The sequence below is a fragment of the Chionomys nivalis genome, chromosome 3 (genome assembly GCF_950005125.1).
Source record: "Chionomys nivalis chromosome 3, mChiNiv1.1, whole genome shotgun sequence".
Taxonomy (NCBI): domain Eukaryota; kingdom Metazoa; phylum Chordata; class Mammalia; order Rodentia; family Cricetidae; genus Chionomys; species Chionomys nivalis.
The window spans coordinates 95,586,995-95,602,990 of NC_080088.1; the positions used below are offsets into that span (position 1 = coordinate 95,586,995).

General features: G+C 38.5%; 2 protein-coding genes across 2 annotated transcripts in view; one reads left to right on the forward strand and one right to left on the reverse strand.

The window, feature by feature from the left end:
* The window catches only part of LOC130871384 (cytochrome P450 3A6-like), a 145,617-nt gene that overhangs the window by 11,996 nt on the left and 117,625 nt on the right, over window positions 1–15,996 (reverse strand). The gene's annotated exons all lie outside the window — the stretch shown is intronic.
* On the forward strand, window positions 8,317–8,763 carry LOC130870756 (60S ribosomal protein L29-like). The gene has a single exon (XM_057763537.1). The coding sequence runs from the start codon at window positions 8,317–8,319 to the stop codon at window positions 8,761–8,763; it is 447 nt and encodes a 148-aa protein (XP_057619520.1).

Here is a 15,996-nt window from a genome sequence, read left to right on the forward strand (position 1 = left end):
GTTGATCCCAAATTTCCTGAGAAACCGCCACACTGCTTTGCAAAGTGGTTTTACAAGTTTGCATTCCCACCAGCAATGGATGAGGGTACCCCTTACTCCACAACCTCTCCAGGAAAGGCTATCATTGGTGTTTTTGATTTTAGCCATTCTGACAGGTGTAAGATGGAATCTCAAAGTTGTTTTGATTTGCATTTCCCTGGTTGCTAGGGAAGTTGAGCATGACCTTAAGTGTCTTTTGGCCATTTGAACTTATTCTGTTGAGATTCTCTGTTCAGCTCAGTGCCCCATTTTGTAATTGGGTTGATTAGCATTTTACAGTCTAGTTTCTTGAGTTCTTTATATATTTTGGAGATCAGACCTTTGTCTGTTGCGGGGTTGGTGAAGATCTTCTCCCAGTCAGTGGGTTGCCTATTTGTCTTAGTGACAGTGTCCTTTGCTTTACAGAAGCTTCTCAGTTTCAGGAGGTTCCATTTATTCAATGTTTCCCTTAATGTCTGTGCTGCTGGGATTATACGTCGGAAGTGGTCTCCTGTGCCCATGTGTTGTAGAGTACTTCCCACTTTCTCTTCTATCAGGTTCAGTGTGTTTAGACTGATATTGAGATCTTTAATCCATTTGGACTTGAGTTTTGTGCATGGTGATAGATGTGGATCTATTTTCATTCTTCTACAGGTTGACAACCAGTTCTGCCAGCACCATTTGTTGAAGATGCTCTCTTTCTTCCATTGTATATTTTTAGTTCCTTTATCAAAAATCAGGTGTTCATAGGTTTGTGGGTTAAATCTGGGTCTTCTATTCGATCCCATTGGTTGACTTCTCTGTTTTTATGCCAATACCAAGCTGTTTTCAATACTGTAGCTCTGTAATAGAGTTTGAAGTCAGGGATGGTAATGCCTCCAGACAATCCTTTATTGTATAATATTGTTTTGTCTATCCTGGGTTTTTGTTTTTTTCATATAAAGTTGATTACTATTCTCTCAAGGTCTGTGAAGAATTTTGATGGAATTTTGATGGGGATTGCATTGAATCTATAGATTGCCTTTGGTAGAATTGCCATTTTTACTATGTTGATCCTCCCAATCCAAAAGCAAGGGAGATCCTTCCATTTTCTGGTGTCCTCTTCAATTTCTTTCTTCAAAGACTTAAAGTTCTTGTCGAATAGATCCTTCACTTCCTTGGTCAGAGTTACCCCAATATATTTTATGCTACTTGTGGCTTTTGTGAAAGGTGATGTTTCTCTGATTTCCCTCTCTGCTTCCTTATCCTTAGTGTATAGTAGGGCAACTGATTTGATGGAGCTGATCTTGTATCCTGCCACATTACTAAAGGTGTATATCAGCTGTAGGAGTTCTTTGGTAGAGTTTTTGGGGTCACTTATGTATACTATCATATCATCTGCAAATAACAAAAGTTTAACTTCTTCCTTTCCCATACGAATCCCCTTGATCTTCTTATGTTGTCTTACTTCTATTGCTAGAACTTCAAGCACTATATTGAAGAGGTATGGAGAGAGTGGACAGCCTTATGTTTCTGATTTTAGTGGGATGGCTTTGAGATTTTCTCCTTTTAATTTATGTTAGCTGTCAGCTTGCTGTAAATAGCTTTTACTATATTTAGTTATGACTCTTGTATCCCTAATCTCTCCAAGACCTTTATCTTAAAGGGGTGTAGAATTTTGTTGAATGCTTTTTTCAGCTTTTAATGAAATGATCATATGGTTTTTTCTTTCAGTTTATTTATATGATGGATTACATTGATAGATTTCCGTATGTTGAATCAGCCCTGCATCTCTGGGATGAAGCTTACTTGGCCATAACGGATAATTTTTCTAATGTGTTCTTTGATTCGGTTTGCCAGAATTTTATTGAGAATTTTTACGTCAATATTCATTAGTGAGATTGACCTGTAATTCTCTTTCTTGATTGAGTCTTTGTGAGGTATCAGAGTGGCTGTAGCTTCATAAAAGGAATTTGGTAATGACTTTTCTGTTTCTGTATAGTGAAATACATTAAGGAGTATAAGTATTAGCTCTTCTTGGAAGTTCTGGTAGAATTCTGCATTGAAACCATCTGGTCTTGGCCTTTTTTTGAAAGGGAAGTTTTTGATAACAGCTTCTAATTCTTCATGACTAACAGGTCTATTTAGATTGTTTACTTGGTCCTGGTTTAACTTTGGTATATGGTACTTACCTAAAAAAAATGTCCATTTAGTTTGTATTTTCTGGTTTTGTGGCATACAGGCTTTTGTAGTAAGATCTAATGATTTTCTGAATTTCCTCTGTGTCTGTGGTTATGTCCCCCTTTACATTTCTGATCTTATTTATTTGCGTGTTCTCTCTCTGTCGTTTAATTAGTTTGGATAGGGGTTTGTCAATCTTGTTGATTTTCTCCAAGAACCAACTTTTTGTTTCATTGATTCTTTGGATTTTTTTCTGTGTTTCTATTTTGTTGATTTCAGCCCTCAGTTTGATTATTTCCAGTCTTCTAGTCCTTCTGGGTTAGTCTGCTTCTTTTTTTTTCTAGAGCTTTCAGTTGTGCTGTTAATTCTCCAATGTGTGCTTTCTCTGTTTTTTCTTTTTTTGTTTGTTTGTTTTTTTTTAATGTGGGCACTTAGTGCTATGAACTTTCCTCTTAGCACTGCTTTCATCATGTCCCATAGGTTTGAGTATGTTGTCTCTTTATTTTCATTAAATTCAAGGAAGACTTTAATTTCTTTCTTAATTTCTTCCTTGACCCAGGTGTGGTTCAGTAGTTGACTGTTCAGTTTCCATGAGTTTGTAGGCTTTCTGGGGGTAGCATTGTTGTTGCATTCTAACTTTAATCTATGGTAATCTGATAAGACACAAGTGGTCACTGAATTTTTTTGTATCTGTGGAGGTTTCCTTTCTTACCGAGTATGTGGTCAATTTTCGAGAAGGTTCCATGAGCTGCAGAGAAGAAGGTATATTCTTTCCTATTTGGGTGGAGTGTTCTATAGATGTCTGTTAAGTCCATTTTCTTCATTACCTCCAATAATTCTCTTAATTCTCTATTAGGTTTCTGTCTGATTGACCCGTCCATTGGTGAGAGAGGTGTGTTGAAGTCTCCTACTATTATTGTGTGGGGTTTGATGTCTGCCTTGAGTTCTAGTAATATTTCTTTTACATAAGTGGGTCTTTTATGTTAGGGGCATAGATATTCAGGATTGATACTTCATCCTGGTGAATTATTCCTATTATGAGTATAAAATGCCCATCTCGAGCTCTATGATTGATTTTAGCTTGAAGTCAACTTTCTTAGAAATTAGTATGGCCACACCTTCTTGTTTCTTAGGACCATTTGCTTGAAAAACCTTTTCCCAACCCTTTATTCTGAGTAGATGCCTGTTGTTGTGGTTGAGATCTGTTTCTTGTAAACAGCAGAATGTTGTATCTTGTTTTCGTAACCAATCTCTTAGCATGTGCCTTTCTAGGTGAATTGAGTCCATTGATATTAAGTGATATTAATGACCAGTGGTTGTTTACTCCGGTTATTCTTATTGTTTTTGGTAGTAGAGTTTGTGTGTCTCCCTTCTTTGAGTTGTGCTGATGAAGGGTCGCTAGATGCCTGAGTTATTGTGGGCATTGTTGGCACTGTTGGCTTCCTTGGGATGTGATTCTCCTTCTATTACTTTCTGTAAGGCTGGATTTGTGGCTACGTATTGTTTAAATTTGTTCTTATCCTGGAATATTTTGTTTTCTCTATTGATAGTGAATGATATCTTGGCTGGGTATAGTAGTTTGGGCTTGCATCCATGGTTTCTTAGTTTCTGCAGTACCTCTATCCAGGACTTTCTGGCTTTCATGGTTTCCATAGAGAAGTCAGGTGTCAATCTTATCAGTTTACCTTTATAAGTTACTTTACCTTCTTCCTTTGCAGTTCTTAATATTCTTTCTTAAATCTGTATGTTTTGTGTTTTTATTATTATATGGTGAGGGGATTTTTTTTGATCCAGTCTATTTGGTGTTCTGTATGCTTCTTGAATATTCATAGGAATAACTTTCTTTATGTTGGGAAAGTTTTCTTCCATAATTTTGTTAAAAATATTTTCTGGGTCTTTGAGCTGCAATTCTCCTTCTTCTCTCTCTATTATTCTTAGGTTTGGTCTTTTTATTGTGTCCCAAATTTCCTGAATGTTTTGTGATGATAATTTGTTGGATTTGTTGTTTTCTTTGATAAGTGCATTTATTTTCTCCATGGTGTCTTCAGAATCTGAGATTCTTCCTTCTATCTCATGTATTCTATTGGTTATGCTCTTTTCTGTAGTTTATGCTCATTGACCTAGATTTTCCATATCCAGCCGGCCCTCAGTTTGTGTTTTCTTCCTTGCTTCCATTTCAGTTTTCAATTCTTGAACTGTTTCCATTACTGGTTTGATTGTCTTTTCTTCGTTTCCCAGGGTATCATTTAAGTATTTACTCATTTTTTCAATCTTTTTGTTATACTTCTCATCCATTTCTATAAGGGCATTTTTTACATGCTGTTTAAGGGACTCTATTGCTTTCATAAAGTCAATTTTTTCCACTTCTTATGGATTAGGGTGTTCACGTCCTTCTGTTGTAAAGATCATTGGGTTCTGGTGTTTTCATGTTGTTTTTTGTATTGATGGAGGAATTCTTGCCTTGGCACCTGCCCATCTCCTCCTACAGATGCTATCTAATGAGTCTTCTGAAACAGGATCAGGTTTCCCTGCTGTCCAGGGACCCCGCCTATAAAAGGCCTACCCTTCTGCAGGCTGACCACCCAAACAAAGGAACCCCCACCACCCTCTGCCCCAAGCACCCGACCCAGCACCCAAACAGGCTCATCTGGGTGATTCCCGCTGCCCCGCAGAAGGGAGGAAGAAGGAAGGAGGTTCCTGGGTGAAAGCTGGGATGGGCTAGGGAGAGAGAGGCCACAGGAGAGGAGGAGTGGCCCCAGCAGGGGAGAGCAGCCCCTGCAGAAAGAGCGGGGAGTCAGCAGAGTCAGGACTCCACCACACACACACTCACTACTCAGAAGGGTTGTCAGGAACAGGAACAGGCTCCTCATTTGCCATGGACCTCGCCAACAAAAGGCCTATCTCTCTGTTGCAGGCAGGCCACCAAAACAAAGAAACTCCCACTGCCTTCCCATATCTCCCAACCCAGCGCCCAAACAGGCTGAGCTGGGTGATCCTGCGGTCCCTCAGAAGGGTGGAAGAAGCGGAAGGAATTTTTATAACACTTAAGATGGGGGTTTAAGTTGGAACATCCTTCAGCCAATGCCCTTTGAAGAGTTGGACCAAGTAGAGAATGGCTTAGGGTACCAAAAAGCCTGCCGACTCATGCCTTCTTCTTCTCATGCACTAACCTGAATGTTGGACCCCATCCTATTTCCTTGTTGTGACCCAGGAGTTTCCCTTTTAATAAAGAAAATCCTTACTATACTCTCTTCAGAGCTAATTTGGAATTATTTGATTAGCGTTCCCCCTTCAGACATGTTCTACTTCATCTGACTGCCCAATGTGGGTCTGAGTCCACATTCACTGGTACTGCCCCCATCCCCTGCTCTGCTTCCAGTTCACCAGCCTAGGAAAGTCTCTCCCCCACCCCTGCCCACAGCTTTCCTGTCACTGCCTAGGACTCCAACTTTCCCCACAGCAGTATGCCATTCTTTTTTCACATTGTGATCTCTTAATAACTGTTCTTATTTTGTTAAAGAAAGCATATTTTCAGTATCTAAGTAAGTGACAGCACATGTGGAACCAGTGCAGGACACTGTGCAGAACCAGTAGTGGGAACCCTGGATGCTCAATCCCTCTGCCACACAGCAACAACTGTGACACCTTCTGGCCAATAAAGATATTACACCTACTCCAGTTTACTTAAATTGCCTAGTGTGATTAGTAGATTGTAAAATTTGAAAGCTTTATGATTACTGACAATATTACCATTCGGAAATTTAATAAGCATTTTGCTTGTACTATGGATGGTATTCTGCAAGGCTTATGTGATTTTCCTTCTCCATGCATTTATTTGATTTGGTAATTAGCTTTATTTTTCATATTATATCTTTAAGAAAATAGCTTCATAACAGAGTCAACAAAAACTTTTATAGAAATGATACAATCTTTACAGACTACTAATTAACAACTAACTGGAAAAATTCATATTGCTGAAAAGGATAACATTAATTTGACAGACAAAATCCAATCAATGTCCAAGGGTGCTGAGAAATTATCTGAGAGAATTCATACTGTTAAATCTAACAATCAGAATCTGTTGAAGTTATGATAGGTTAATGGATAAGGTATCTCTCCAGGAAGGCAATATGCACACCATCCAAATAATATACAAGGATGAGACATTATCTTTACTGAACAAATCTCATACCTTGGAATCATATGTGCAGAATAAGAACCAGAAGCTAAATGAATCAATGAGACCACTAAAACAGCACAAAACACTGAAGATTTGGACTTAAAAAAGGCAGTGGTAAAAAGATTTGAAATGATTGGGGAAACTATTGGAACTGATGTGCAGGGGAGAAGGTACAACACAGGATTTGCCAAATATGGGCAAAAGTCAGGGATGACTCACATATAGTTTTAACTGCTTATCTAGTAATCTCCTCTGAGAAGCCATCTGGTACAAAATACCCTAAGGAAGTCAAAGAATATAAAGGGCAGCCTATGGGTATGATTGATCTAAAGGAAATTAAGCAAACAATAGTATCTTATGGCTTTCACTTACTGTTCATTAGGGAAATGGTTAAAATGTGGGCTTTAAGCAATAAGGCTACACCACACAATTGGCTTCAATTAGTCTAAGCTACCCTAGAAGACAGACCCCAGGTACTATGAAAATACTTTGGTGAGAAGAGGCAAAAATTTGAGAAAAGCAGGGAAAAGCAAAAGGATTTGAGACTTCCCAAGATCAAATTCTTGGCAAGGGCTATTACTCCAATCCTCAGAACCAGACTCTCCATGATGAACATACATTGTTCCTATGCAACATAGCAGCTTTAAATGCTTGGGACAGGATTCAGGAAGCACGAAAGAGAATTGAATTATATATTAGGGATCAGAAAGAACCCTTTAGTGACTTCTTATAAAGATTAACTAAGGTTGTATAAGTAGGAGTAACAAACCCTAAAGCAAGACGTGTACTTATTGAATCTTTGGGTTTTTAAAATGCCAACTTAGAATGCAAGAGGATACTTTGGCCTTTAAAGGTCAGACTTTCACCAATATAGGAAAGAATCTCACAGAAATGAATGCTGAAACATTTGATTAGAGTATTGAGGCTTGGGTAAGAGAAGTAATTTCCAATGCTATGAGGAGACACTAAAATGCCAAATATTTTAATTGTGGTAGAATAGGACATCTAACAAGGGACTGTAGACAAGGAATTCCTAGGAATAATGTCTCCTGTAGGAATGGTAAGAATAAGAGTACTCAGCTTCCTGGTATATATAGGAGGTGTAGCAAAGGCCAATAATGGACCAATGAATGTAGATCAACAAAAGACAGACAGGGTATCCAGATAACATTGGGAAACTCCTTGGGCAGCATCTCACAGGCCCCCCATGTCAAATATGGGTAAGTCACTCCCAGTCACTGTGGAGAACATGTTTCCATGTTTTAATTTCACAAAAATTAAACAATCCAGTTCCTCTGTAAGAAAACATATTGTTCTGGATGATGGAATAGACATGGATGAATAAAAAAACTTCAGTAGGAAATTGAAAACATATATTTTGACAGACTTCCATAAAGGATCAAAGACCAAAGCTAAGAGTGCATATAAATGACATTGCAGCTGAGGGAATTCGAGACACAGGTGCAGATGTGAGTGTCATATCTCCAGAATCTTGGTATCCAGATTGGCCTCTTCAGGAGGCAGATATTCAATTCCTAGAAAATGGAACCCTATCTCAAATGAAACAAAGTAAGAGGTGGGTTGAATGCATAGGGCCAGAAGGACATAAAGAAAGGCTGACACCACATGTAGCTAATATTGCTGTGAATTTATTGGGTCATGACCTATTGCAGCAATGCAAAACTCATGTTTCTGGGAAGGATGTTATAAGATATAAACAAAGGTAACCAGCCATTCAGGCTTTACAAGAACATAAAGCAATAGCAAACCCTCAGAGGTACTATCATCTCTACCTTTAAAATGGTTAACATATGAGGTAAACAATGGCTTTTAACAGAAAAGAAACTGCTGGCTTTAGCACAGCAGATACAGGAGCACCTAGATGTTCACTATATTAAAGAATCAACCACTCTCTTCTGGTCTCAGGCACTTTTGGAGCCGCTGATTACCATTCATCCATGGCCAAGTCCAAGAACCACACCGCGCACAACCAGTCCCAGAAATGGCACAGAAACGGTATCAAGAAACCCTGGTCACAAAGATACAAATCTCTCAAGTGGGTTGACCCCAAGATCCTGAGGAATATGCACTTTGCCAAGAAGCACAACAAGAAAGGCCTGAAGAAGATGCAGGCAAATAGTGCAAAGGCCATGACTGCACGTGCGGAGGCCGTCAAGGCCCCGGTGAAGCTCCAGGTGGTGAAGCCCAAGGTGCCAAGTGGCCCCAGCCTCAAACTCATCCATCTGGCTTTCATCACTCACCCCAAGCTTGGGAAGCAAATTAGAAGCTACATAGCCAGGGGTCATAGGCTCCAAAAAACAAAGCCCAAAGTTCAAGCCAAGGCAGAGGCCTCAGTTGCAGCTCAGGCTCCCAAAGGTACCCAGGCCCCTGTGAAGGTCCCATAAAAAGTCTCAGTCTGCCGATGTGAAGACAGATGGACTGGTGTGAAAATCTATACAGTATTTGCAGATGTTCAGGACCTTGTGTTGTTTTTACAAACAAACTTGAGGCAAGTTCTGTTAAAAAAAAAAGAATCAACCATCCTTTAGAATTCTTCTGCATTTGTTGTTAAAAAATATGGTGAATGGAGAATGGTGACAGATGTAAGAGCTGTCAACAAGATAATTCAACCTATGGACCCTCTACAATCTGGAATTCCTCTGACTTCTCTATTACCAAAAGGATGGCCTCTTATAGTTATTGATTTAAAAGACTTTTTCTTCACTATACCTTTAAAAGGACAGAGAAAAGGTTGCTCTCACAGTGCCTACTTATAATAATTCTCAGCCTACTAAGAGATATAAGTGGAGCATCCTCCCACAGGGAATACTCAATAGACCCACCCTGTGCCATTACTTTGTAAGTCAGACATCGGAAATAATATGTATGCAATTTTTTAAATCTATAATTTACTATTACATGGATGACATTTTGCTATCTGATTCAAGTGCAGAAACTTTAGAAAGGATGTTTGAAGAAGTAAAGAAAGTTTTGCCTAAATGGAGATTACAAATTGCTCCTGAAAAAATACAAAGAGGAGATTCCAACAATTCTTAGGTAATAAAATAGGTTTGCAGAAAATTAGAACACAAAAGACAAAATTAAGAAAGACCAATTGGAGACTCTTAATGGCTTTCAAAGATCATCTATGATGGGCTGTTGGGATAACTCCTGATCTAATAATTCATTTAAACAAAACCTTACATGGTGACAAAACTTAAATAGTCCCAGGAAATTAACAGTTGAAGCTGAGAAAAAAATTGACTGTTGTTGAAGAGACATTACAGAAGGCTCATGTTGATAGGGTAAATCCAAATCTTAATTGCATTCTAGTCATATTACCTTCCAGAATCTTTCCTATAGGAATTTTAATGCAGAGGGAAGGTATTATCTTAGAATGGATCTTTTTAGTACATAAACCAAGTAAAAAATTAAAAATCTACATGGAAAAGGTCTCTGAATTAATTACAAAAGGAAAATTGAAACCTAGTCAACTAGCAGGTATAGACCCAGCAGAGATTATAGTGACTTTTATTATTGATTAAATTAAAAAATATGGAAATACAATGAACCTTGGCAAAGAGCTTGTTCTAAAATTTTAGGAGAGATTAATAGCAATTATCACAAAGCAATAGAATTAACCTTATAAAGAGAACTACATGGAATCTTCCCTGAACTGTATGTGACACACTAATAACTTGAGCCTATACATTTTAACTGATGCAAATAAGCCATGAAAGAAGATTTAATTAAGTAAGGTAGAACAAAGCCTTCTGGGCCAAAATTATCTCAGGGCCTATACCTCGAGTCCTGTAGGACAGAGAAAATCCTGGCTCAACTTTGAAGTATACTCTTAAAGCTACCAAGGGGGAATGAGACAGCAAAATCTTTTTAGATGCCCCTCTAAGCAGAGGGAGGGCTTGGCTGTTTCTCATTGGCTGGAGGCACCCCATATCACATGATATCACTTAACCTATATAAGCTGATGCTCACAGTAATAAACTCATGTTAATTCTTCTCACAGGGACCAAAGTTTAAGAAGAAAATCCCACCAACCACAGAAGGTGATGTGGATCTTGTCGAGTGCTGTCATTGGAGGGATCCTAAACCATACTTCCTAGATGACGACACTATGGACATTGTGGCCTGACTTGATGTCAAATCTCTGTGATTTGGTGCATGGGAGCTGGGATGTGGGAGACTGGATTCTGGGGATCTAAGGAAGACCTGAATGCGGAGGCTCTCAGGGGTGCATCCTACCCCAAGAACATAACTCTAATGAGCCTGGGTGTTCTCATGTCCTTAGGAAACATGCCCTCCTGCAAACACCTTTTTATGTATGCCTAGGAAGGAACCAGACTGCCTCCACTATTAGAAACTGTGGGGTGGCTCCTGATTACTATTGTTCTTCCTGGAGATGTGAGCAGTCTAGGCTGGACACAATTGGAAAAGACAGAGACTGTATTACGTTATTTACAAAACTCTTTGGCCATGCGATGGTGGCGCATGCCTTTAATCCCAGCACTCGGGAGGCAGAGGCAGAGGGATCTCTGTGAGTTCCAGACCAGCCTGGTCTACAAGAGCTAGTTCCAGGCTCCAAAACCACAGAGAAACCCTGTCTCGAAAAACAAAATAAAACAAAAACAAACAAACAAACAAACAAACAAACAAACCCAACTCTTTGAATTCCTTAGCAAGGGTAACCTTACAAAATAGGAGAGGTTTGGACTTGTTGTTTATGGAACAGGGAAGAATTTCCAGGGCACTAGGGAAGAATGTTGCTTCTATGCAGACCATTCCAGAACAGTTGCAAGAACCCTAGATGAGTTAAGAAAAGATATTGATTCATTTAAGTCAAGGACCCCCTATGAGACTTGGTAAAATGGTCTCCATGGCTACACTAATCTCTTCCCTAATTGGGCCAATGGTTATTTGTTTATTGATCTGTGTTTTTGGCTCATGCATTCTCCAAAGCCCAAAACAAGCATTCCAAAAACAGATACAACAGGTACAACTCATGGCACTTCAAGCACATTATGATAGACTTGATAATCTCACCCCATGGATGAACTCTCAATTTGAGGGTATTCAGGCTGAAACCAGATGGGGGTGGTCCTGGCCCATACTCTCTCCCTGGTGGGCTATTCTGGCTTGGTGATCAGTGTAGGGGATGGGATATGAAACAAGAAAGGGGGAGATATTGGGCCAAAATTATCTCAGAGCCTGTACCTTGAGGCCTGTAGGACAGAGAAAAGTGTGGCTCAAGTTAGAAGTATAGTCTTAAAGCTACTGAGGGGGGGATGGGAGAGCAAAATCTTGGTAGATGCCCCTCTAGTCAGAGTGGGGGCTTGGCTAACTCTCATTGGCTAGAGGTACCCCCACATCACATAATGTCACTTAACCTATATAAGCTGATGCTCACAGTAATAGACTGAGTTTCTGCTTTGATTTGACTCCCTATTGTGCCTGATTGTTCTGCCTCGTGGGGATACAGGTTTTATTGTCCTGCGTTTTAAGGTTGCAGAATGGGTGGATAGCACATTCACCTTTCTGTGAGGAATAGGGCTAAGGAGGTCTGGCAAAAGCCCTTATGAGTCTGTCTAAAAGCACAGTTATATGCTATTTTAATGGTACTAAGGGATTTTAAAGAACCTCTCAATATAGCTACTATTTGTAATATGCAGAAAGAGTTGTCTTCTATACAGAAACTGCTGAATTTATACCAGATGATACAGATATGACTTCATGATTAGTTTAGGTTCAAGATATAAACAGAAATAGTCTTTGTACTATATATAACATACATCTAATTCCATATGGGTCTACCAGGTCATCTAGTACAAGGTAATGCAGAAATTGATCAATTATTAATTGGAAGTTTGATATAGGCCTCAGAATTTTTCATAAAAATCATGTCAATAGCAAAGATTTAAAGAAAGAGTTTTCTATTAATGACAAGTTAAGGAGATTATAAAGAGATGTCCTACATGCTCTTTCTATGACCAAATACTGTTACCTGCAGGGAGTAACACAAAGGGTACTCAAAGGAATAAAATCTGGCAGATGGATGTGTTCCACTTTATAGAATTTGAAAAATTAAAATATGTACACCACACCATACTTATTCAGGTTTTCTGTATAAGTAATCATGATGTATTAGAAATGATGGCCATTATAGGTATATCTGCGCATATAAAGACAGAAAATGGTCCAGCATATGACTCAGAAAATATTAATGTTTTACTTATTATAATATAAAGAATATTAGAGGTAAACCAAACAATCCTACAGGTCAAGCAGTTATAGAAAAATTAAATCAAACTATAAAGGACATGTTAAAGAAACATAAAGGAATGGAAAATACCCCCAGAAATAGATTGCATAATGCTTTATTAACCTTGAATTTTTTTAGTGCTAATGAGAACGGAACAATGTCAGCAGAGATAAAGGAGATAATAGAAAAAACTTCTGAATTAAACAGCTCGTGTATTTTAAGGATGTGTTGATCTTACAATTGAAATCAGGAGCTGTGCTACATTGAGGAAGCACTTTCACTCTTGTTTCCACAAGGGAAGTAATGGAAACCATCAAAATTAATAAAGATTCGATCTGAAAAAGAGAAACCTCTTGAGAAAGAGAAACCTCTTGAGAAAGAGAAATGACAGGTCATCCACAGATGTGACAATCATACAAGTTGCATGTATTCCCATAAGAATGGTGGCAGGGTTCTGTTCTTTGCTTTGCAGGAAAATACTCATCATCAAAAAATCAAAAGAACCTGGATGTTTGGATGCCTTTAGAGAACAAAATAAATATTGAGAAATGATCACCAAACAAAGAGAAACATGACTTAGAAGGACAGGTCATCTGAGGGTAAACACTCACTTTATACACACACACACACACACACACACACACATTTGGCTTTGAAGTTGCACAATGGCCAATTTTTTCTAATTCCAAGCATGTTGTTAAAAGAAAAATTCAAATTCCTGTCTCGTGTCACGAGCCATCTTGTATGAGACATTAAAGAAGAAAGATTTTAGGAAAAAAATTAATTTTCTTCATACCTATTTTGTCTATATCATATCATTCATTGAATATATGTCTATACGAGCAATGTTTAAGTTAACGATGAACAATAGATTTTCCTGCAGTAACCTTTGAAGCTTCTAGGAAAAATATAGTGCCCACAAGAATGACTCCACCTGGTTGATATGATGTCATGATGCCAATAGTGCTACTATAAGATCAGTTTTGGCCACCAACTGCTAAAGATGGTTCCAATTTGGTTAGCTAAAGTGGACAGAATGACAAATTAAAAACTTCATAAAAACCCTATCTACTGAGAAACCACCATATTGCTTTCCAAAGTGGTTGCACAAGTTTGCATTCCGACCACCTACCCCTGGACCCAGCAATACCATTCTTGGGAATATACCCAAGAGATGCCCTATCATACAATAAAAGTATACGCTCAATTATGTTCATAGCAGCATTGTTAGTAATAGCCACAACCTGGAAACAACCTAGATGCCCTTCAATGGAAGAATGGATGAAGAAAGTATGGAGTATATACATATTAGAGTACTACTGAGCAGTAAAAAACAATGACTTCTTGAATTTTGCATACAAATGAACGGAAATAGAAAACACTATCCTAAGTGAGGTAAGCCAGACCCGAAAAGAGGAACATGGGATGTACTCACTCATATTTGGTTTCTAGCCATAAATAAAGGACATTGAGCCTTTAATTCGTGATCCTAGAGAAGCTAAATAAGAAGGTGAACCCAAAGGAAAACACATAAGCATCCTCCTGAATATTAACCTTCATCAGGCAATGAAAGGAGACAGAGGCAGAGACCCACATTGGAGAACTGGACTGAAATCTCAAGGTCCAAATCAAGAGCAGAAGGAGAGAGAGCACGAGCAAGGAACTCAGGACCGCGAGGGGTGCACCCACACACTGAGACAATGGGGATGTTCTATCAGGAACCCACCAAGGCCAGCTGGTCCGAGTCTGAAAAAGCATGGGACAAAACTGGACTCGCAGAACATAGCGGACAATGAGGACTACTGAGAACTCAAGAACAATGACAAAGGGTTTTTGATCCTACTGCACATACTGGCTTTGTGGGAGCCTAGGCAGTTTGGATGCTCACCTTACTAGACCTGGATGGAGGTGGGTGGTCCTTGGTCTTCGTACAGGACAGGGAACCCTGATTGCTCTTTGGGCTGATGAGGGAGGGGGACTTGTTCAGAGGAGGGGGAGGGAAATGGGAGGCGGTGGCGGGGAAGAGGCAGAAATTTTAATAAATAAATAAATAAATAACCCTATCTACTACTCAGAGACGTTTTGCAATTATACTAGATAATAATCTTGAAACTTAACCATCATTTTACACTTACAGGATCTCATAGAAAGAAAATTGCCCCCATGACAGCTGGAAATAACTTTAGAAGACAGTGGCCCTCCTCCCAACAACGTTTGTCCTCAGAATTAGGAACATTATTTAGGGGTTGATTGTTATTGATATAAGGTTTGGGGTTAGGGTGGAAATTATGTAGGCTCAGAGATCACTTTGAAAATAAAAGGTAATCCAATGGGATAATAGGTAGATTAAGTGGAACTTACACTAATAATAATAATGATAGTGAGTAGTAGAGTGAATACTTGTGAGCTATTATTTATGGATAATTTACACTGGTACAGATTTTTGTATATTGATACAAGTTCAAATTATATTTGTAATATTGAATATGTTCCTATTCCTTTTTACAATATTTTTATACCTATGCAAAGTTATTTTGTCAGATTGTATGCATGCATGTTTTTACTTCTATTTAAGACTTTTAGTATATTGATACAATTTTATCATATATTTAACATATTGAGTATACATTTCTACCTCTGATCAAAATACTTACACATTGTTTACATTTGAGGTTATTGTTCTCATTTGTTGCACAGTTTTTAAAGATTGTTTAATATTCTAATATGAAGTCTTACTTTTTTACTCACATGGGTCAATAGTCATTCATGTTTGTCATACTTATAATTAGACTAATCAGCTATTTAGATATATGGAGATTTTATTCTGCATAGATAGTTAATATTCAACCACTTCAAAGAACTGTAGAACATGGCATTTAAATTACTACGGGTTCTTTTGACTTGAGACATGATTGCTCCTGGTAGCACCAATCTATTCCCAAGATAATGATGAGCATCAAAGTCCCTACATTTGGAGCTTATTTTCTTCTTGACAAATCTGGCCTTTGGGCAAGGAACTTCCCTTGCTTTGGTCACTGATAAAATGTATGGTGTCTGAACTGAACAAGTAGGATACAAGATAAAAGACTGCCAAACCTTGCCAAGACAGGGTAAATTGGTTTTGAAACTTTTCCTGTCTCTGAAAATGTCCTGTCAGTTACTCTAGGCCTTAGCCAAAGTTGGTTGCTTCAACAGTGCAAATTAGACTTTGGATTGACTGCCCAGGTAGCCAGTTGTCTCTGTCATCTACTGCACATTTTGGAAGCAGCTTGTTTGAACTTCCTGCCTAGTCAAGTAATATTATCTCCTTTCTCAGGCCTTTGATGGTCTTGAAGATTAGATAATTGTAGTTACTTTCCTCTTA

Excerpts from the sequence above, each read along its gene's own strand:
- LOC130870756 (XM_057763537.1), top strand. The coding sequence starts at position 8,317 with ATGGCCAAGTCCAAGAACCACACCGCGCACAACCAGTCCCAGAAATGG.